We start from the raw sequence: 24,466 nt of genomic DNA, 5'->3' as shown, positions 1-24,466 counted from the left end.
GCTGAATGTATGTATTCATTGAGATGATTTATTTTTAATTTCCTTTTTTAAATAAAACTTTTTTTTAGATGATAATCAGCAAATTTGCAAAAGTACCAGAACCAGAATTTCCAGGTCATGTGATTTTAGAACAGTATCAAGCACAAGTAATTATTATTTATATATATGTATACCTACAAAAATTATTTTATGCAGCTTATTTGTTAATAAGTATTTGTTATTGAATGTACCACAAAAGTGCTTCAATTATGAAAGTTAAAATCATAGTGTGTAGTGCTTTTGCAAATGGTTTAAGCAGTTTTTACTAACTAATTTATTTTTTAATTTGTGTTTTCAGGTTGGAGCTGCCTTACGTCCTGCATTTTCACCAGAAACTCCATCTCATATTACTGCATTTGCTTGTCAAGTAAATATTAAAAATTTTACTAAATTCTGTGTATGTATATATATATATATATATATATATATGGTTTTAAAATTGAAAGAATACATCTTTCATATATATATATAAATGTGAGATATTTGGTAACTTTTCTTGTTTGTAAGAAACTAGTGAACAATTATTAAATATTACAATTGTTAAGATACAATAACACACCGTCGAACAAATACTAATTCAGAAGTCAAACAAATACTAATTCAGAAGACAAACCTTTGAAACCAAATCTAACTGCGAGAGAAAGAGCTACAATGTGCGAAATTCATTCTAACCCGGATATTATCATTTCAGAGGCTGACAAAGGTGGCCAGATAGTCGTCATGGATAAGAACACTTACATCGATGGTGTCACTAAACTCTTAAACAAAGGACCATATAATCTGATCCCTAAAGATCCTTCACCTTCAAACCTGTGAAAAATAAAAACTGCGATCAAATCTTCACAAATCATTTCAAGCAACTTAAAACATTCGCTTATCCCATCTGTTGCGAATTGTGCCAGATTATATGCTCTTCCCAAAATTCATAATATTGATATTGACATTATCATATTTATAATATTTTCAAGTCACTAAGTCAAAATTTTGACTACCTAATTGATTTTAAAACTTATCAAATCTAGTCATGCCCAGTAGCAGAATTCAAATTCCAAATAGGGAAAACTGGTTTTTGATGAAATATATTGGACTAGTTCAGATGGCAACCCAAATTAAGACTACACTTGTAAAATATATATTTGGTTGTTAATTACTAAATTGGTATAATGTTTGGCTTCTTTATCAAAAAGCTACATAATCCATAAAAAAGGATTTCACATATAAAACTCTAAAACTAGAATTGTCTTCATAAAAAATGCAAGAAGTTATAAAATCTGGCAGATGTGCTATGAAAATCTGCAGAGCTTTTTACCTTAAGTATAAAAAGCTTACTGTTTTATTTATTTAACACAACCTTTAATGCAGAATATATTTTTAAGGTATCTTTTTTGATGAAAAGTAACATAAAATTGTTTGACAGGTATGCAGTGCATGGATTGGGTGTGGTGTAGCTCGAGATCTCAATGATTTGCGCCGAGTCCACCAACTTCTAGTTTCTTCACTTGAAAAACTTCATAAAGGTTCTAGCAGCTTAATATACAATGAAAGTGCTTCAACGATGGAAAAATTAGCTATTTTAAAAGCATGGGCAGAAGTAAGTTGTTCATACATGTGACTATTATATTAATTAATTAATATACATTGTACATATTCTTTCCTGAATTTTAGGTCAAATTTTATGTATCGTAGCATGAGTACAGATTTGTAAAGACTGAATGCACACAGAACGGATGATAGCTTAATAAAATTTATTTTGTCAAAAGAAACACTTCACAGTTCTGGAGTTTTCCATAAAATTACTCGTACAGGTCTTCACAGTATTACAGAATAAAATTACTTGTTACGTTTCAAACTACTAAGAACATTAAACACAATGCAATGCAAAGTGCACGTAGAAAGGTGAGGCTTTCATTGTCATCTAAATACACCAAAGTTGCTCTGCAGTAACAACTGCTAGTCCAAAACTGATGCTCTCTCTGTGCTTATATAGTTTTCCCCTGATTGCTGGGAAATCTCTAGTACTTCTCAAATGTACTGGAAGGCATATGTAAGCTGAATATGGTTACAGCTACATATGAAATTAATCATAGTTATTCAATTAAAATATCTATTACAGTAATACAGGGACTGCACCAAAATTTCACTAAACTTGGCGACAAAAATTAAGTCACCAAAATCATTGTCAGCTTGGGAATATCTTGCCAATTTAGCGAGATGTGTACATACTCGATGTTAAAGAGAACTTATTATTCTTGTGTTTCCAGCAAAGCATAGCCTCGTTTGATTTCCATGTTACATTATACAAAGAAATATAACAGTTTCACATATCATTTCACTAAAATTATTATATATATTCAAAATTCCTAACACAGTACAAAGTCTGAAATCTGGACGTCCATTATCCAGAATGATCTAAAATCCAGGCATTAAAGCCACAAACATTTTTTTTTAAAATCAATGCTTTCTTTACACATGCGCATTTGATTTTTCCTTCCATTATAAAACATGTGGAGATTTTCACTTCAAAATTCGGCCCACCAGCGGCCGAGCGGTAAAGTCACTGAACACTGGTAATTCGGTCCAAGTTTCGAATCCCGCGAACGGGCTGGCTGCATGGGCGTTTTCGTGGTTTTCCCCATGTGTAACGTGTATACGAGCCAGTTTCCCTTAGAAAGTCCTCCACAAAAGGCATCCCTCCCTTTAGGCAGATAGCCCTCGAGGCTTTGCCATAATCACACACACAGACACACTTAAAAATTCCGATTCTTAATTTCACTTAGGCACTAAATAAAGTACCTCGTTATGGAAAAACAATCATGTAAGTATAAATTTGTGAAATTAATAATTTGGCTCCATAGCTGAGTATCTACTTGGCATACATCTCAAACCAAAACATTCACCTATTTTATATCCCTGACGCCAACCTGGTGAGTCATTATTTATTACATTATGCTTTCATCACCGCATGTTTATCAATACATGGCAGCTTCAGTAATAACTCATGCTGTGATATCTAAACTTTTTTTCATATTAGTAATTGAATAACAAGAGTATGGCAACCTTTTATGCTAACATTATGCTTGGCAATGATTATAGATTTTTTAATGCTCTAAGAAATGTTGACGAGGAAATTTTAACAAAAATTTCTTTTTATATGCTAAAAGTAGATTTTGTTAATGAAACTCATAGGCTGAAAGATTACATTTAGTGCTATTTTAATTAAGAATAACTGATATATTATTCACCATAAACCCAGAAGTGGCTGCAGAATATGTCGATACCGGACCGCAGAATTTAGAGAAGACTAAATTTTTGGAATTTGGAGCACCGAGTGGCAAAATTAAGGGATGAGAAGTTTTTTATGATTTAGGGAAAGCACTTATATCCAAAGTTTAGGCACAGTGAAAATTTAGAACTTAGGAAAGCGCTTTGTAGCAGAATTTAGGACCTATAGAGACTGCACCAGGTGATATTGAGTGCCAGCCCTAGAATAAAGCCTTAAGTATATATGTGGGAATTTATTTATTCAGGACTCTGATTAGTTTGAAGCATGTGCAAGAAATAAACATAGGTATAGTAAATAACTAAGCTAATACAATTCAGGACACAATAGGAGAAAGACAAAATTTAGCGAAACAACTTGGCTTTCGTTGCCAATCTTGTAATACCCAACCAGTAATGTATAATGGATGCTATTAAGCTAGGCTAAAATTTTCTTTACTGATTCTAAGGCATTTCAGTTAATGTAGCAGACTGCGCTGCTCCCTGATCTTTTAATTTGATTCAGCTTATTATTTTTTGCAGACTGTTATTATTACGGCAATTTTATAAAAACTAAGCTTAGAATTGACATAATCAAACTTTCAATTATGGTGAAAAGAGTTTCCAATTCTGGAGTTGCCAAAGGATCTACATGACGTCTTATTAAACAAAAAGTGGAACTGCTTCAAAAAAATGGATAAAGGCATATCCGTCTCAAAATTATGCGAGGAGTATAGCATTGGAAAGTTCACTGTATATGAAAAAAGAAAAAGGAACTTTTTGAATTTTTTGTGGAAGCATCTTAAGCAACTTACATTGAAAGAAATGTTTAATAAAGTAAGCAAAAAAATATTAAGCTTTTTCTTGTTGATACCCTTTAGATCATAATTCTTCTTTATTTCATAAATTACGATTCCATATTTTTTATAATTTCTGCATGCCAGATTTAAATTAATGATCTATTATCCGGAAAAATCCCAAATCCAGAATCGTCGAAGTACCGACCAGATGTGAAAATGAAAATAAAAGTCCTTTTTTTTTTTTTTTTTATATATATATGAAGTCAGGGTTAGTTGATGAGAGAAACATTAGACTATTTGTGCTCTAAAATCAGGAAATTGGTTTTATTACAAATACATTTAGAATTGAAACATTTTTTAATTATGACTCATTTTAATTTTCTGGTTTGTTACAACAAATAATTAAGACTGTAAAATTATTACTAAGCACCTTTGTGCTAATCACTTTTTCTATCCTTATAATATAAACAATATACAGTACAAAGTCTGTAATCCGGACTCGCTGGGACTTTGGTGATTCCGGATTATAGATCATCAATTTAAATCTGGTAAGATGGCATGCAGAAATCATACAATTAAAAATATGAAACCGTAATTTATGAAATAAAGATCAATTATGATCTAAACGGTATCAAAATTTGCAAAAAAAAAAAAAGCTTAATATTCATTTGTTTACTTTATTAAACGTTTCTTTCAATGTAAGTTGTTTAAGTTGCTTCATTTTTGTGCTAATACTTTCTTTTTAATTCTATAAACAGACATAATTTCTTGTTCAGTTACAAAGTTCCACTGTTCAAGTCCTGTAATTGCTGTGTCGAGAATACCGACTAACTTGTCAGTTGAAATTTTTTCGTTTTCAATAACCTCTCTGTCACTTTCTTCACTATTTTAAGTAAGTGGAAGTGGAATTTTCTGGATCTAGAACCATACTACAGATTTCGCCGTCTGTTAATTGATTGATGATTGGGGCATTGTCTTCGCAATGAAAAACTTCTGTTATATCATCTTCATTTATTACCGCTTCTCCACATTTCTTTACAAAATCCCATAACTGGAAAATTTCACCTTTAGTTTGCGATGTCCAAAAACCTTCATTTTCACAGCTGTCATTTTCATCGTCCTCACCATGAAATATGGTAGCTGGCCATAAATTATGCCAAGCATTTTTTAACGTATCTGGAGACACATCCTCCCACGACCTTGCGATGCTCCACACAGCAGATTTTATGCTAAAAAATTTCAGAAAGTCTTGAATAGTCTTGCCATTGTTCAAGAAATTTAACGTAGATTTTAAAAATGCTACTTTATATTTGCATTTAAGCACATGCACTATTCCCATATCCGTAGGCTGAATGATAGACATACAATTTGGAGGGGAGAAATAATACGGATACATTATCTTTCACTAAAACTTTAAGTGAAGTATGTGCCAAACAGTTGTCAACAATCAGGACTATTTTTGAGTCATCAGGTTAACCAACTGAATTCAAATGTTGTCGAGCCTCGGGTATAAAATGATTTTCAAACCAATCATTCATCAACGCTTGTGTCATCCATGCTCTTTTATTTGCGCGATATGTACGGGGAAAATCGTTACTCCTTTAAATGCTCGAGGTCGTGCATGTTTTCTGATTACGAAAAGTTTGCACTTGCGCATTCCTGCAGCATTTGTGCACGCTAAAATTGTTAGTCTCGCTTTGGAATCTTTGACACCAGTTGGAGCCTTTTCTGTAGTGGTTGCCAAGGTATTTCGCAGTACAGATTGCCAGAAAAGCGTTCATCAGCGTTGTAAATTTGTTCTGGAGATAATTCTTCACTAGTTCACTAGTAATGAGTTCAATTAATTCATCTGCAAATTGTTCAGCAGCTTCAGTATCAGCTGAAGCTTTTTCACCTGAAATTTTTAATTGTCTTATACCATGGTGATTTTTAAATTTGATTAACCAACCTGTCGAATAAGTGCACTCAGTGTTTAAGTTCATGAAATATTTTGGCTTGAGTCATTAGCATTGGACCCGTCAATGACACGTCTCACTGCGATGCTGTCTCACCCATTTAATCATCGCTTTGTCATGATTGTCACTTTTAGCATAACAAACCCTTTTTCTGTTATTCATTGCAAGTGGGGTGTCAGAATCGATGAAAAGTTCAAAAAGTCCCTTTTTCTTTTTGCTTATGTCATATACAGTTGACTTTCCAATTTCATATTCCTTGCATAATTTTGAGACGGATATGCCTTTATCCATTTTTTGCAGCAATTCCACTTTTTGTTTGATGGACATCGAAACATGCTTTCACTTTGTAGATCCTTTAGCAGCTCCAGAATTGGAAACTCTTTTTGACATAATTGAAAGTTCAAGCTTAATTTTTATAAAATTGCTCTAACAGTCTGCAAAAAATAATAAGCCGGATCCAAATATAAGATTAAGGAACGGCGCAATCTTCAACATTAACTGAAATGCCTTAGAATCAGTAAAGATAATTTTAGCCTAGTTTATACCTTCCATTATACATTAAAAGCGTATGCGTAAAGCATACCAAAAAAAAAAAAAAAAAAAAAAAAAAGCTTGCGGCTTTGAGGTCCGCATTATAGATCATTCCGCAGGGTTCGTAGCGGTCCTTACAAGTGCTTATAAGTCCTTATATTTGAAAATAAAATATAAAAGCCCTTATAGGTGCTTTTACTTTTTCTCTAAAGCACTTATTTTTTTGTTTTTAGTACTTATTTTTTGCTTTTAGTGCCTTTTTTTTTAAAGAACGCCCATTTTTCCCCTGTACCAAAGCCGAAACTAAATAAGCAACTTTTCTTCCTTATATGTAACATCAGATGTTGAATCATACTCCTTGAAATAGCTTTTCGTCTCTTGCACTGCATTAACATAACCTTTGGCAAAGAACATCTATGTATTCAACAATGTCTATGTATGAACAATATAGATTGATTTTGTACGTAAACACATTTTCCTCTCGTGTCGTTTTTTATGCGTTCCTGCCTTAACCCATCACTTTAGACCCTACATTCCTATAAATAAATGCACGTTTTAGTACGCTCCACCAACCCCTCCAAGTTTGTCCCATGATCTGTGAAACACTCTGTATATTCTTTGCCTTTGGTGCGCGTGAGTATAGACAAGTGCATGTCATTCTATTGGTCAAAGAATTGCGAAAGCGGTAGGAAATTCCGATGCATTCCGTATTCTTTTGCTCCCACCCAATACTACACATGTTTGAATTTCTATCAAGATTTTAATAATTTACATTCTTGTTCCGCGTGGTCAGTTCATATTCGCGTTTATTATGATCATTTTATATTATGAGCATATGTATGAATATTTATAATAATGTATTTGCAGTAACTGCTGAAGTGTAGATAAACTTCAAAAATGGGTAAGTGTGTTTTAACACAGATTAGTTTTCTAAGGAATAATATTCGGAATGGCATAAATAAAGTAATCAAATAGTTTTTTTTTTTTTTTTTTTCTTTTGCCAATGCATTATACAGTACGGAAGTTGGGGGTTCTCCCCTTTCTCCGCAAAATCTCGAATATTGAAACCATTACAGTTCACAGCAAAGCAAGCAACGGACTTTTATTTTGGGTCTCTTTCTATCTGGTTTGAATAGGAATAAAAGTTCTGCGGTCTACCAACCCAAGCGAAGAATGATTCTATTCTGGAAATTTAATGCAGTCTGTTCAAAATTAGAATGAAAAACATCCCAGATTGGTAAATCTCTTTATTGACGTGTTCTGTTCAATGATAAAAATATGACACATGGGCACCTGACGGTGAAAACCAGACAAAGTAAAGGGTTGTTTTCCTTTATTTAGGTTATTTATTCTCCGAATACCAGCACCTGTTGATTCCGATTACGTAATATCACGTGAGGAAGAATTAAGGCACACGTGAGGAAGCATTTTTTATATGATGCACATATTGGAATGTCAAAAGCATTATTTAGCTGAAAAATCTAAAGAATGGCTACAATCAACCCCCTTCCACTTTTACCAGTTACACTCCACTATCCGGAATTTCAGATATTTGGCAATTTCTGAGTATGCCGGTTAGTTAAGCTTTTACTGTTAAAGGATGACTGCATGAAGCAATTTGCCGTCTTCTGATTTCATATAATAAATATGGCGAATATAATAAATATGGCTTATTATTATGTATTTTCTCTATTTTGAACTGAAATTTCATCATTAAATCTTGTAATATAATTTAGTTCTGCATAGTTTTTTTTTCTCTCATTGTAAACTAGTTCTGTAAATTGAACTGTTATTTAAAATTAAAGAAAAAAAGAATGTAGTTGTTTTCCATGGATGAGTAATGCTTATTCTCTCTTAATAAATACTGAATTTCTCATATTTTAAATTACAAGTCTAATTTTTCTTTTAAGTTTATGTAGTGTATAATGTAATTAGACAAGTGCTTATTTTTTTTTTTTTTAAATGTGCTTGAAAAGTGCTTATAAGTGCTTATTTTTTTAACTAAAATGTGACTACGAACTCTGTTCCAGATAATGGATGTCCGGATTACAGACTTTGTACTGTATATCTTTATGATGCAAACAAAATATGTAATGGTTGTCTTGCTAATGAATGCATGCTCTTTTTTAATAGGTATATGTTGTTGCAATGAATGATAAATTAGCAGAAGGTGAAATTTCAGAAAATGATAAAACTTCAGATACTCAAGAAAGTTTATTGAGATTAGTTGCCCCAGAACTTTCTTTGCTGAGTATTTACTGGCTTTCATTTTTAAAAGACTATGCTTTATTGTCTCTCCCACCTGGTGAGTTTTACTTTTCATAAATAATTTTTTTTATTTTAATTTTACATTAAAGTTATGGGTATTGTAATTAAAATTTCTGTTATGAAAATAACCTGTTTTATTTCTAACATTTTATATATGTAGTACTTTTATGAAATATGTCAGAAAAGTAAATATACAGAGGCTAGTATTCAATCAGTTATTTGAATATACTTCCACTAAAAGTTAATTATAATCAATAGCATTAATTTTAAAAGAAGTGTCATCATTATCTGAAGATTTATTAAATCTAGAAGCCAACTTTTGTGATCGTGCATCATGAATCTCCTGTTTGCTGTTTGACCTATATCATGACTTCTGTCTTCATAGTTATTGTCAAGGCTTTGTCCTGCAACATATGCCTTTAGATGAAGTAGTGCATGAAAATGGGCAGGAACTAAATCTGGGCTATATGATAGGTGATCCAGAATCTTTGACTTGAATTTTTTTAGTAAAATGATGACATACAAGCTTGAGGGTTTCATTTAAACTGTCAAGTGACGTGTATTAACATCTCCTTGCTCCTAGTGACATTTCTGAGTCAGTGTAAAGTCTCATAATATGCCTTAGCATTAATTGTTTTTCCAAGGGGAATGAACTTCATCTCAGAAAACCAAAGACACGACTTTATGTGTCAACTGTGAAATTTTTTATGTATGTTGTTTTAGGAATGTGTATGGTACATTCATCTGATTATTGCATATGTTCAAGTATTAGTGTAAAAGGCAGGTTTTTTCTTCAATCTCAGTGTAGGAATTTGTTTTCTTCTGCTCAGTGGGTAAAAAAGTTGATTGCATAATGCATCTTTATCATTTTATGATCTTCTGTTAACATTATGGGCACTTAGCTTGTGCTAGATTTTCTGTGCCTTAATTCTTTAATCTTGGTTTTGTGAATGAAGATCTTGAAGAATTTGAGAAAAATTTTTAGAAAATTCTTGGTTTGGTCATAACTAATCTCATTTGTCTGCTTGAAACATCAGAACAAACCAATGAAATTCATTGGGGCAAGGAGTCCAAGATTGTGCATGCCGTTGTCAAGAGCCTTGAGCACTATAGAGGTGGTGACAGTATGACTTTGTTCATTTTCACTCCCAATCTTGATGAAGAGTACCCAGGGGGGTGAGAGGGTCTGAGGGTCTCCTCTTCCCTTACCACCAACCTCTTGAGAGGACTTTTGGCTCACTGTTTATTTAGAGTGCCTCTGTGCCGCACAAACACTACACTTTTGCGAAGATCCATGCTTTCTCTGGGACTCAAACCTAGACCCTTCGGTATGCCAGTCAGCATTGCTAACCACTATCCCGGTTGGGCAGTAGCAAATCCTTTATCATCACTTGCCAAGGAGCATGAATTTTTGCTTTGATTTTTTTTTTTAAAACGGTGTAAGTGATTGAAGATGGTATGCCAGACTTTTGTTCATCATGAATATCAGTCCTGCTTTTCAAGAATTCTTAGTATCACATTTATCATAGTCTGTTAATTCATAATATCACCCACCTTAAACAGCTCAAATTTGTCTGTGAATTTCTGTAGGTGCTTACCTTTTTAATTGGAAACTGTGCAACTGCTCACACCTCAAATTTTATAGGATTCTGAATCACAGCTGCTGTTTCAAACACCTCTTATTTGAAAAAGCATACATTCAGCTCTGCTAATCAAATGCAAGAAGTAAATAAATGATTCAAGGGCACTAGCAGTACAGCCACTGTATATGTGTTATGTTTCTAGTTACTGGCAAGAGATATATTCCTCCTGCTTTACAGGCACCTTCCATATTTTCATAAAGAAAATTATTTTCACATTTTCAGCAGCAGAACTCTAGTATGACACTGTGTAATTCATTAATTAAACATTGTGGTATATATTTCTAATAAAAATATTTAAAACAGCTTATGAATTTTATATTCATTTGCTTTGTTAGTCAAGAAATCCTGTTTAAGCAGAAAATCAAGTCTTTAAGCAAAAGTCTGTTTTATATTTAATAAGGTTGCTCCAAAATATTATAAAACTCCTAAATTAGAGAAATTTTGGAGTGTTAATAATTCAATTTCTGTTCTTTGAAGATTAAACTGGAAGTAATATTGTTCAATTTTGGATTTTCCTTGATGTTTTAAAGATATTATTACAAAAACATTAGCTTTAACAATTGCATTAATTTATCTTACACAAAATTAGAATATAATTGGTAAATATAGCAGTATTTTTTCTATCATTTATTAAATAACAGTTCTTGATTACTGTGTTTATGTATAAGGTTATTTGTATATTCTTTTTAATTACATTTAATTCAAAAAATATTCTACATTTGTGCTCATTATTGAATCAAATGGTGTTTGCAGTTGGTGTACTTTACATGAAAGATTTTCATTCAGTTATTCTCTTTTTAGTATTAAATATTGATTTGTTTTCTCTGGCAGAGTTTCGTTCTCAGCTTCCACATGAAGGCGGGGCCTTTTACAGTTCTGATACAATGGATACAGTACGGAAGTTTTATAAAGATACTTGGCCTCCAGTTTTAAATGCAGCTACTCTATGGTTATGCCATGGAGGTTTTGAAGAAACTTGCAAAGCTTCAACTAGCAACCTGCCTCGTAATCTTCATTCTTATTTAGTCCAAAGTAACAGAACTCCTGATGAAATTAATGCTGATTTTTTCCATTTGATATTTGGTAAGGCTTAGAACTTTTACTTTATGTAGTGTATAATAGCATTATTTGTTTTGAAATTTTAATCAGTCTCTATAATCTACTGTTATGATGGATCAGAAAATTAAATGGAAATAGACTTCATAACTTCATAAGAATAGATACTTATCTGAAATAAAGTGCATATTAATACAAGTTGCTTAATGTTGTTAAAATATGAGGAAACTGTAGTAAAAAAATGCATATTATATTAATAAATACTTTGATGTAAACATGATCCTTTTGTAAATCAAAAAAGAAATTTGTGTGAATTTTTTTAAAGTAATTTTTCAAAACTGTTTACATAATTTTCAGTACTTTCTGATTATTTGCACTCCCAGTTCCTGCTTTAGGAAGAATCGCCTGTTTTGAGCAAATTTTTTAGTACGCATATGACAGTAAACAACCATTTATCTGCAAGTACTTGAGAACTCACATACTTTATATTTTATAGTTATTTTGCTAAACACTGCCCATTGACTGTAAAAATGTAAACATTGACTCTATAAAGTTTGTTGTTCTCACAAAATGTTTTGTTTCTTATATTTTTTTTTCTTTTAAATATTATTTATGAACAAAACAGTACATGTGAGCTTTAAAGATAGACAAACAAATGTTTTCTGCCAATTCACAAAACTGCCAAGAGTTGCTTTGCTGACTTTTCATGCAGGTGGAGATACTCAGAAAATACCCAGTTTTTCATTTGATTTATAATTACCTTCTTTTACTTTTTATTAGTTACAGGGCAGGAGCTAGACATATAGCTGCCCAGTGCAGCCTCTGTGGGTCCTAAATTCTGCTGCCTAAATTCTAAAAATTTCATCACACATAAATTTTGCTACTCAGTGCCTCATCTAAATTCAAAAAATTTTCCCATCCCTAAATTTTGTTGTTCAATACTACTCTAAATTCTAAAATTTTTGCTGCCTCTAATCTCTGTTGCTCAGTGCAGCTGAACTGGCCTGATTATTTATGGGATGCTGTATATTAGACCTCATAAACAACGACACTGTTTATCAAAAAATTGTCCAGACAGTGTGCTGGGTGTGGTTTTTAAATATTTTAATTATATTTTTTAATTCATGTACATATTGATTTTTGATGATTCCATGGCAGTATCAGAGGCAATTAAATAAGGCTGTTCAATACTTATCCAAAATATCAACCATCTACTTGGTCATTTGAAAAAAATCTTGCATATGGTTATGGCTCCTTGCCTTTGTTTGAATTAAAGTAATGAGACAACCACTGAGTTAGTCAACGAAACGGGCCACCTCATTAAGGACTCAAAAGAATTTTATTTATGTAACTGATTCTGATGCTATGCTTATATTTAAACTCAATTTAAATGGAAAAGAAACTTCAGGTCTGTGAAATTAACATCAAAAGAGATATCTCTCAAGATTAAGAGCCCAGACATCTCAACAAGGATCAATACAGATTACATGGGGATGTAAATTAATTGTAGAAATTACACTATCATCCATTGAAATGTATTTTATTTTGTTTGTAATTAAATGGATTTTATTTCAAATCATTGTGTGTCGCTCTTAGAATATTGGGAAAGGAAAAGATGGAGCAGGCTAAAAGATGAAGCAAGCTTAATGTAACCCTGTATGCACAGCTATAACTACCTAAAGAAGCATGTTTGTGATACCAATTAACTAACATAGTTTCCTTTAATATAAAAATCCATAAATCATATTGCATTAATTAAATTCACTTCTTATCTCTTTTGAAATGGCACACCTTTGTTTAAGACGTTCTCTCAGGATGGATGGGAGTTGAAAGGAATTTTTGTGCCACTAAACTTAACTTTAAAAAAAAAAAAAGTTTTGCTCCTAATGTCATAATTTTTGGTGCCATTTTATGTTATTACATAAGCTACTATGTATATTAAAATTAACATGTAATAATCTTTTTCCTTTACATGAAAATATATAAAAAAAATTTTTAACTTTGAGAAATAATTTTTGTAGGTGGTATTCAAATTATTTTGAAGTTTTAATCAATGAAATACATTAATGAACTTTAAAATTAATTTAAAAAATATAAGAATGACTTTTTACAAGAAGTTGCAAACTCTTCCACAGGAAGTGAAAGACAGGCACTCAGTGACATGAGTCTCTGACAAAATGTCTGTATCAGAATCACTTGAAATATCGCTTTGTAACTCTTTAGAAATGAATCATCACTCTTATCCATGTCACTAGTTGGCTCATTTACCATACAAGTATATTCTTCTTCTGATAAATAACGCTTGCTTGCCATAATAAATTGAAATCAAGGCTTTCTGAAATGAAAAGGGGAAGTATGGGAAATATAAGCAAGAAATGCAATGCAAAGTGTAACAGAACCCCACATAATAACCCTAAAAGACCCTTTTTTATAAAAAGATTGGATGGGATATCAGAAACACGGATGTTTAGAATGTTTATATCACGTGGCGAGTTAAAGAGACGAGCTGTGTTTGTTTAGATTATGCTTCCCCTCCTTCTGCACAACAGCTGACACCAGAGTTAGGCAGAATCTGATCAAAGAAAGGTCAGGATAATAAAACTGTTCAGTTCAAAAGTAATGGATTTAGAATGTCAGAAAACGGTTAAAGGTTATTCCGTAATAATACCCTCTCTTTGGAAATATGTATTTTTGCTTTGCCTTTTTCTTATTTAATATCTTACTTGTAAAATTTTTTAACTGAAATATGTTTAAATTTCAAAGTATCATTATTTTCCTAAAATTAAACTGAAATCTGGAAAAATTCAGAAGACAAAATTTCTAGTTGTTTCAAATAATAGTATTTCATGATAATAATTACTTTCAAATAAGTTTGTGTTTTTTGTAATTGTTTCCTTCTAATAATTTAAGATTTTAAATTAGTGACAATTTCAGAAATATATTTTACAGCCTGAAGCTTTGAATGTAAAGGTTATTCTGTAAAAGCAGATATTATTTTGATCTTATATAATAAAAAAGATTCATTAGTTATAATCTTAAGTTCTGTGTATTTTAAATGCTATGCTGCAGAGTTTGAGTTTCTTTCTTTTATTTTATAAAGGAATTTGCCTTGAAGCATTATGTGGACCATATGCGAGTTCTACTGTGGATTATGTCATGATTTGCCTTCACTCATTAATACAGCTTCTCAATCACCCATTGCCATCTAAAGTTTTAGGAGAAGATTCACAACTTTCTATAGAACTTGCCAATGTACTACATAGGTACTGTAATTTTTTAATATCTTTGTTGAGAGTTGTAATCTAGTATTTGATGCTTTTAAATAAAGAGAAAAAAAATTTCTGTTTAAGGAAACTTAGTAGGCCCAATCATTCTCTAAAAAACCGTTGCTAATGTTAAAGGTGTTGCTTCATTGATGGCTAGGTTTTAAGATAGATAACCTTTTCTAATACATTCTAATGTGTACTGTCTTTTCTCCTACTGAGGATGCCCAATATGTTTAATCTTTCTGTAAGAAATTGCTGCTAAGTGGAGGCAATTACTTCACTGATGACCAACTTAAAAACTCTTTTCTAATAGAAATTATTATTTACTGCACAAAAACATCTAATACAGCTCTCCTTATGTCATCTGTCTAAAACTGACTTTTTCAGACCGATTTTCATAAGGTTCATTTAGGGAAGGGACAGAAGTTAAAAATTCACTTCTGTTAGAAATTTGTTGTCTGCTGGCAGAATAGCTAATACAATTATTTGCAAATGATTATTTGACTGGAATTTAGTTCCTTCAGGGATATTTTCAGAGTATTACCCATGGAAGAATTCTCATAAGGTTAGGTGTTTTACTTGGTGCTATGTAATTTCCACTTTGCAAGAAGCATATCCTGTAGTGCAGTGATCCCTTTAATGAGATTACTAAGCTGGTTCTGTTTAATTATACTTTACAGCTGAAAGAGTGGAACCAGATGTATGTCCATATGTTTCATTTTTTCCCTTCTGATCTGTTTTAGATGTATATAATGGCAATAATACTATCAATATATTTACTACATATTTCTAATTTTTCCCCCACATGATTCAATTGCAACCTTTATATCAGCTCATCCAGGGCCAACGCATAACCACACACAGAATGATAGTGATATCGAATGAGAAATTTTTTACTATTTCATACTTTATAAACACATTTTAACTTTCATCTCAAGCTAGTTGAAGTTAGACAAAATTGTCAGTTTCAAATAAATGCTCTTGAACTTTTAATTTAATGTAATTTTGTTTTTATTGTTTATGCAGTCTTTAGAAAGATATGCTTTAAAATATTTAATTTTTATATATTATGCATAAAATTATCATGACCTGCTTCAAAGTAATTATTAATTCAACAGATGTTAATCACCACAAAACTAATTTTTTAATATATTTAAGTATTAATTATTATTATAATTTAAATTAAATTTTTAAGTATTTGCTCATAAATAAATATCATAAATGCATGGAATATATTCTCATAATCTAGTGATTTCTATTAGAGGCTAATCGATGTAATTTTATTACTAGGTTATTATTGACTAGAGAATGCACTGAGAGTCAGCTTGCAGTTATGGAAGTAGCCCAGCTTCTTGTGACAGCTCATAAAAATTTTATTGAAAGTGAAAGAAAGAAGAAACTTAAAGGTGAGATTGATTGTTTAAATACAGAACATAGCGCTGATCAAATTTGTGTTGAAAGGATTTGATAAGTATTTGAATCTTTAAATTTTTTAACTCTCTATCTTTTTTCTTTTTAATTTTTTTTTCTTGTCCTTGAAAAATCTGCACCATTTCTGTATATAAAATTTAGTTAAAAATAGCAATAAATAAAATAATGATTTTTTTTTTTTTTTTTCGTTTTTAATGTAGAAGTTGCTCCTGCTAACCAAGAACCAAAAGATCCAGTAAATGAATTAGCATCCATTGGTGAAGGTGGTGAAAGTGGTGTAATAACTCCTGAAAAATCAGTGGTATTTTCTGTTTTAGAAGATTGCTTATGTCTGATTGTTCGCCAACTGCCACAAATCAGTCCTTCTTTAGCAAACAACACAGGCACTGTAGTACAAAATTTGAAGGACACAAAACGATTAAATGAGAATTCTGCATCATTAATTATATCAGCTTTAAAAGTTCTAGTACAGCTTCCATCATTGTGTTCATATGCAGGTAAGTCATCATAATTTCCAGAGTTGGGTAACTGCATGATGTGTTCCTAATTGTCTTGATTTTAAGTTTATGCTAGGTGCTGTGCTTTTACCCATGATTCACTAACCTCTGTATTAAATATTTACTTCCTATATTAGTGAATATTGTAATAATAGTAAGCATCATAATAAATTGTACAATTTCTAAATATTTCAGATTTTATGCTAATAGCTTAAATGTCATTAGCTAGAATACCTATTTTATTAGTTATCTTTATCTGTTGCTCAAAGTAATAATAAAAACAGAATTAGTAATAAATAAATAAATTAAAATATTGATTAAAAGTTCTTGCTTGCAGTGCAATCTTAGCTTGTGGACACTACAGTCACTGCCCAAAAGGCCTTGAGAGTATAGGAACCCTATTTTGGAAAATTTATTGTTCTTTTTGAGAAAATTGGCGGGAATAAAGGTCTAAGAGCTCATGTTTCTATTAAGATGGAACTTGACCTACTTGAGTTAGGTCGATGTTAGTATTTCAGAAAATGTGAAAAGTTTCATTTTATAGCATAAACTGAAGAACTGTACTGCAGTAATAAAATACAATCATCACTGCTTGTTTATTTAGAATTTCATAAAATGCTGGATATTATGAGAGATGTATAGCACCTTATCTTCATCCAGAATTGTCTGCAAAATTAATTCAAGCACTAGCTGCACCAATATTACCATCAAAAGGTTCAAACTCTAACTTTCTGCTATCAGGTTATTCTGAATTGCATGAATCTTACTATCTACATAGATCTAAATGTTACTATATACTCTCATACAAGGCTAAAATTTTGTAACTTCCTGTTGAATTTAGGAGTTTAAATTCTGTTTATATCAGTAATATGGTCTTAAAATCATATCTGTGAGTTTTTTTAGATGTGATTATTTTCTCCTGCATCTGTTCACAACAATCAGTATTCTTTTTCATAAAATTAATGTGTTCATACCCTTAAAAGTTTGCTGAAATAAGATTGCCTTAATGCACTGTGTAATTTTTTAAATAAAGATTATAATTATCTGAGAAGTATGTTAAAGGTATATAAAGTTATTATTATAAGTGAAAATAAATATAATAACGTTGAATCATTCCTGATATTTGTGTTATATGAAAAGTTATTTTGTTAGCAAGTTAGCTGTAGATATATATTTTATTTTTTAATTTAATATAGTTGGAAATATAAAATAGTTTTGAATGTCCCCCAAGCAGTTTAATAATAGTATATTTTTAACAATAATTATAAATTTGCATTAAAGTAATTAAATAATGAAGCATCTGCATGAATGTGCATATGTTTCTCACATAGGCAAAAAACAATGGTATTAAATTTTTAATAATGTAGTCCTCCACCCAGACCTGGTCATCTGTAAGCCTAAATTTGGAATTTGTTTCATTGTGTGTTTCACATTTTGTAAAACTTTAATGAATTTTTTATTAACAAACTCAATGATTTCAAAGCAAGCAATGGCAACACTGTACAGATAAAAAAAATTTTTATCTCCATCACACGAAACTGTCTATCCAAAATTCTAAAGATATGCTGTTTTTAAATATTTTTAGCCCAAATGCTCTCAAAATGTGTATGTGTGTGCAAATGAAAAAAATGCCCCTTTGGGCATAATATAACTTAGTTATCTTTATTTTACTGTATTTTTGATAAATCATTATTTTAATTATTTTTAAAGCTTCAGCAGGTGTAGCAGCAGTGGTACTTCATATAACAATAGGAGTATTGAGAGAAATTAAATCTGAGCACCTAGATACTCTTCAAAACTTCCTTGATAACATTTTAGAATGTTTACAAGATCTTTGTTCTAATCCTATGGCTAAAAATGTGTCTTGCAAAAAGGATTGGTTGAATCTTCTTCAGAGTGGATTGGCTCATCTGACACATTTTTCCAAATCCAGTAAGTATATGTTTTCTTTAATAAAATTTGAGTACAATTCTTCCAAATAACGAATATTTTTAATAATTAAATATTTTTACTATAGGTGATAGAAATGTGACAATCAGTGATGCACATGCAAACTTATAACAATTTGGGAGTTTGTCATATGATGGTGCATACTATTCTTTCCATAATTAATTAGTGTAGATGAAGGATATAACTGTTATTTTTTTCATTAAAGTAATTGTTTTAATTAAATTTTCATAATGTAAAAATTTATAAAAAGCCAGCCTTTCTTTTTTAATTATGATGAAGCTTTTTCTGTATGCTGCCAGATATTTTTTACTTATTTAGTATTGTATATGAATTTTTCTATTGAGGTGGAAGAATCTTTTATTGGGAGTTGTGAAGTAATTATTTTGAACAAAATATAAATATCTTAAATTTTAGTTCAGATATGATAATCTGTTAGGGGGATTTTTAAATGTTTTATGTTGAGATACTTTCTGTGAAGAGAAAATATGCTTAGAAATTCTAATCTATCAGAATGCTCATAATAAAATATTATAGGAATTTTGAAATTTAATCTGAAGCATATTGATCTGTAGCAGTTTATTAGGTGATAGTGCTTATGTCCTTTATAGTTGTTAGCAGTTTATTAAGTGGTAATGCTTATGCCTTCATAGTTATCATTATGATGATAAATATGTCTTTCATCAAAAACAAAGTTATTGTAATGTATGTTACAGTGTATATATAAATGAATTAATAATCTTTGTGTTTTTCAGTTTTTAACACATTGTTTTAATTTGCTGTTAATTAAAATTATAATTTCATGTTTGTTTAAAATATGTCAAATAGATTGTTTTGGGGGAGTAGTTTATTCATGCTGTTGCCTGCTACATGTTCATAACATTTTAATAAAAAAACCTGCAGTATTTGGACTGAATTTCTAATAATTTGGACTGAATTTTCAATAAGGACATAATAAGGAATAATTAAGGAATCAATAAGGAATTTTCAATAATTCATTTTATATAAAAATTCTAAGAATTGCTTACAGTAGGCTTTTATCTAAACTGAAACTTTTTTACAATATGTGTATTGTCTCTTGGCATTTACAGCAGTTCTTAAGATTCACTTAAAAATAAAGAGTGTGAGGTTTATTTTTAAGATTACTTGATTTGAATTTATAATATTTATAAATCAACTGTGGAAGTAGTTATTACAGTTATTCCTCTGTTATTTCTTTCAAAAATAAGATTTCTAAAATTATTTTATCAGATTCAAACTCAGATGAAGCTGATGAGTTAATTGCTATTTTATCAATGTCTACATACATTACATCTGCACCAAGAGAAGTTGTTTGTGCTCCGAATTTGCGACAACATTGTATCAATACTTTCAAGCATACACTTCAGCAGGATGGTAAAATGGTAAGTAAAATGATTTCCCCTCCTTAAAACTTCACACCTCCCACTTTCAAAAATAAAATAAAAGTTTTAATGTCCAGAACAACTGGTGAATAAGGAATAATATTTGTGTCATTTTATATAGCAATTTTTGCACAGTTTCCAACCTTCTGTTTTCCTTGAATTATATTTATTTTATCCCTTCATAATCTTTTGCCCAATTTTATAAAAGCTGAATACTTAAAGTAATAATTAAGTAATCATTAAAATATTAAAGTAATCATTTAAATCATGATTACTTGTTTTAAATGAGTAAATTTTAAATATTTTTAGTGTTTGAATATTTTTGCTGCTAAAATATTCTAAACAGTTTGCTTTAATTTTTCATATGGTTTTTCAAATAAAATAAATAGTAAAAAAAGTTAAAAGTACATTTTGAAGCTTTTATTCTCTATTAATGCTTATTTGTGTCATTTAATTTAAATAGTATATGCTTCAAAAATTAAGAAATATCCATTGAAAAAGAAAAAAAGTAATAATAATAAGGAACAGATGCATACCTACCCTTAATTTTTTTTTTTTTTTTAAATATTGCTTTCCAGCTTCCAAAAAAATTCATGTGATTAATGAAGAATGAACATAAAGTCTGCGATTTTCCGTTTAGAAGTAAGATCAGGAAAAGTCATTGTTCCTCAGCAAACAAGCGACAGGAAAATACTTCGAAGATTATGTGACACTTTCCATAAAAGCTTTTGTTCTTTTACAGCTTTGTAAAGTCTTCCATATTCAGTCTCACTTTTCTTTTAGCTGTCAAGCTTAATGTTGCTAAAGAAGAAAAAGCCTTTTCATTTTGGACCAAGCAATCTAAAAGCATAATGGTTAAAAGAAAATAAGTGTTAAAAAAAGAAGAAAAGATTAATTTGGGATATTGAATTTTAAGATTTACTACTTATTATGTAAATATTGCGCAAAAGAGAAAAACAGTAAAATAATTTTGAGTGATTGTTTTTTACATTAATTTCGGATTTCAATTCGGGAGTCAATTTCAATTTCAATTCGGGAGTCAAGTCAATAAATATAGTAAAAATATTAAACATTTTCTTTGGGGGGTAATAATATAGAGAGCATGTCAACTTCGATGCAATGAGTTTTATTTTCTTAATCATCTGGCAATTTAAATTCTTATTATTTAAAATGATTTTATAGGGTAGTTGTTAAATATGCAGATAGTTCATTCACTTCCAAGTATTTTATTAGTCCAAAGGGGCTTTGTTTCTGAAGGACTATTGTTTTCGTTTTGCGATTTTGCGTTGGTTCACTATAAATGTCCGTTTCACTTTTCAAACTGTTGCCCCCAAATGTTAGAGTCCTGAATTATATTTGAAGAAATTAAATAATGAAAAATCTGCATAAATGCATGTATATTTCTTGCATTTTGATAAAACAATGGTACATAGAGCCATCGAATTTTGAGTGACTTAATCCTACTGTGAATATGGGCATGTGGAAGCCAAATTTGGAATCTGCTTTATTATCGATTTCATATTTTGTAAAATTTTAATGAATTTTTCATTAACAAACTCAAGGATTTCAAAGTGAGCAATGGCAACATTGTACAGAAAAAATATTTTTATCGAGCGTGGGAGACTGTGTATCAGAAATTCTAAAGAAATGCTCATTTTAAAACTATTTTGCAATATTGCTGACGAATTGAATTTTATGGTTTTAAGTGAAAAGAGCATGATATTTAATAAATAAAGGTAACACACAAAATGTTAAAAAAAAAAAATCCCTTTAGATGTAATGTAAAATGTGAAAGCTTTCAGATTTTTATTATTTTTCATAGGTTTTCTTTCTTAAAAAATAAGTAAATAAATAAATATATATTTTTTTTAAATGTCAGTGAACATTTTTCATTTAAGACATGAGAATTTACTTGAAACCTTCCTCATTCAACATTTTGCAGAAGGGAAGTCTTAAATCTTTTTTTTTCCTCCTAATATGATCAGTGGCAGTCCTACAAATGCTACTCTCGTTTTCCTTGACATATTTCTAGTAAAATAGTACAAAATATATTTGCTCCTGGAAGAAAAGTAACTTATGCCAGATTCTGTTAAAATACTTGGAGCTATTCTGTTAAACTAATTTTAATTTAAGATTGAAGTTTGGCTGATTTTCAGTAGTGCAAATTCAGCCAAATTATAACTTTTAATATCAAAATTTTACTAGAAGATAATTGCTTATGAACTTACAAAAGACATCTGCAGAGCTGTAATTGCTGTTTGAGCAGTTAATTGTTTTTTTTTTCCATAAGAATACAAATGATAGTTTTGTAATTCAAAGGAATATAAAAGTACCTGTGTCTGTTGGAAGTCCTTGCAAATAACAACAGATTGTTATGTATTACTTTAGTAATTTTGTATTACAAGTGTAAATACAGAAATTTTATGTATATATTGATCTGGAAAAAAATTAAAAAGCAAACAAATTATCTTTTTATATTAATCTTTAAGGGGTTTATACATCGATAAATCTATATGTTTATAAACTTGAAATGCAGAAAAATACTGTATTTTAATATATTTGATATTCAATATATTGTAAGTTTTCTTTGCCACTGTAGTTATCAATTAAAAAGTTACTTTTTATATGAAGTAATAGACTTTTTAATAGTAATAGACTGATATTAAGATAGTGAGGAATTATATGTTCTACCCAAATATATTTATTTTATTTATAATTATATTAGTTTTTAATTTCTTTTGTGTGTATTTAATGTATGATTGTAAAACAATCTTGTATGTAAGTTACTGTGCTCAAATACATTTAATGAAAATTGTTCAGACAGGTTAATTATGGCTAATAGTTATAATAGAATTTTTGTAAGTTCATATTTAAAGCTATTTTTTTCACTTTCTAATTAACTGTTTAAAAAAAAAGAACACAAGTTAATTATGATAGTTACAAGTTAATTATGACATTTTTTTTTAAGTTCGTACTTAAATTCTTTTTCACTTCATTTCACTATTTTAAAAATGAAAGTCAAGTACACATTTCAGTTAACTGCAACTCTCTGAGTTAGTTGTGAAATAACAATGCTTGTAAGAAATACAATAATAAAATTTAATTTAACACAAATTTTGCATGATTTTCTCTGTAGGTGCAAGTAAAAGCTATATCCTGTCTACAGTCAGTATTTGCAATACCAGACATAGCAGTTGCAGGTCCATATATCCATGCCTTATGTCCAAAGCTTTTAGAATTAATGGGACAATTTACAACAGAACTCTGCTCTCATATTACATTTCCAGAAATCAAAATAATGGCTATAAATGAATTAATCTTGGCATTACAAGTTCTGGTGGATGTTGCTGCTAACGATAAAAGTAAGTAAAGATAGTAGCAGAAAAAGTATTAGTATAAAAGTAAGTAGAGAAACAAGGTTTAAATTTTCTCTCAGTATTGGAACCCCTGGCACCATCTAGTAAGGGAAAGAAACACCTTAAAATGAATTCCTAACAATAAGTTTATTACTCCCAGAATCAAATAGTTAAGATCTTTTGTTTTTATTAAAAACTCTGTGTTCATTTTTATTAAATAACTCTGTGTTGATATTTTATATATACTATATTTGCTGAAAAGCTTTGGTTATTGATATTATTTTGAATGTTTTATTGCATGGGTAATGAAAACTTCTTCATTATATTATATTGATAAAACATTCTTGTAATTGCTCATTGTAAATTATCAATGTCAAATGCTGGAACTTATTCTAATCACTACGGGACTATGACCTTTGATTTGTAACCTATTTTATCAGTGTAGCTTATAATTGCTGCAATTAGTACCAGGTACACTTTAAATTTTGACCTGTCAAAATATGTGCAGTTATTCTGATAGCCAATTAGATGGTCACATTAGGAAAAGTATCAGCATGGCAAGAAAGAGTGCACTCAGCTTGGCAGTAAGATGCTTGGATTCTACAAAGTAGACCTCAGTTTGACCTTCAAGGTAATTTAACCACCTCAAGAAACCAGGGGCTTAATGGGTTGTTCTTTCCATGTCTGCTAATAGATGGTACTATACAACATCTAAACAGTTGCAACACTAGGCAGCAATAGCAGAAAACAAACAAATACCATATTGGTTAACCATAAATGTAATAAAGCCATATTGGTTAACCATAAATGTAATAAAAACATGCATCTTCTTCCACCTGGCAATTAACAGTGTCATAGGTTCCATGGTGCAACACCCCACAGCACAACATAAGTATCAACTAGGCATGTCCATGCATTTAGGCTGCATCCTAACAAAGCAGGGATTACCTGCATCTATATACAGGACTTGCAACCATGCCCACAACATGAAACCATTCACAATAGCCAATAACATC

The 24,466-nt window shown here is 30.4% G+C and overlaps 1 protein-coding gene across 6 annotated transcripts in view; it reads left to right on the top strand.

Annotated features, from left to right (window-relative positions):
• LOC118190182 (HEAT repeat-containing protein 5B) overlaps positions 1 to 24,466 on the top strand; it is a 104,714-nt gene that overhangs the window by 77,456 nt on the left and 2,792 nt on the right. For all 6 annotated transcript variants that reach the window (XM_085818148.1, XM_085818149.1, XM_035360961.2 and 3 more), the window contains 11 exons: positions 69 to 146; positions 338 to 406; positions 1,457 to 1,630; positions 8,717 to 8,888; positions 11,326 to 11,577; positions 14,651 to 14,813; positions 16,107 to 16,222; positions 16,448 to 16,744; positions 18,455 to 18,676; positions 19,943 to 20,094; positions 23,231 to 23,456. In XM_085818148.1, coding sequence (XP_085674274.1) covers positions 69 to 146; positions 338 to 406; positions 1,457 to 1,630; positions 8,717 to 8,888; positions 11,326 to 11,577; positions 14,651 to 14,813; positions 16,107 to 16,222; positions 16,448 to 16,744; positions 18,455 to 18,676; positions 19,943 to 20,094; positions 23,231 to 23,456 — 1,921 coding nt within the window. The remainder of the gene's footprint in view (positions 1 to 68; positions 147 to 337; positions 407 to 1,456; positions 1,631 to 8,716; positions 8,889 to 11,325; positions 11,578 to 14,650; positions 14,814 to 16,106; positions 16,223 to 16,447; positions 16,745 to 18,454; positions 18,677 to 19,942; positions 20,095 to 23,230; positions 23,457 to 24,466) is intronic.

The sequence above is a fragment of the Stegodyphus dumicola genome, chromosome 6 (assembly GCF_044657685.1).
Source record: "Stegodyphus dumicola isolate Sdum_Otavi_A_Nest chromosome 6, ASM4465768v1".
NCBI lineage: Eukaryota > Metazoa > Arthropoda > Arachnida > Araneae > Eresidae > Stegodyphus > Stegodyphus dumicola.
The sequence above is the reverse complement of the archived record's forward strand: the minus strand, read 5'-3'. Positions and strand labels throughout refer to the sequence as shown.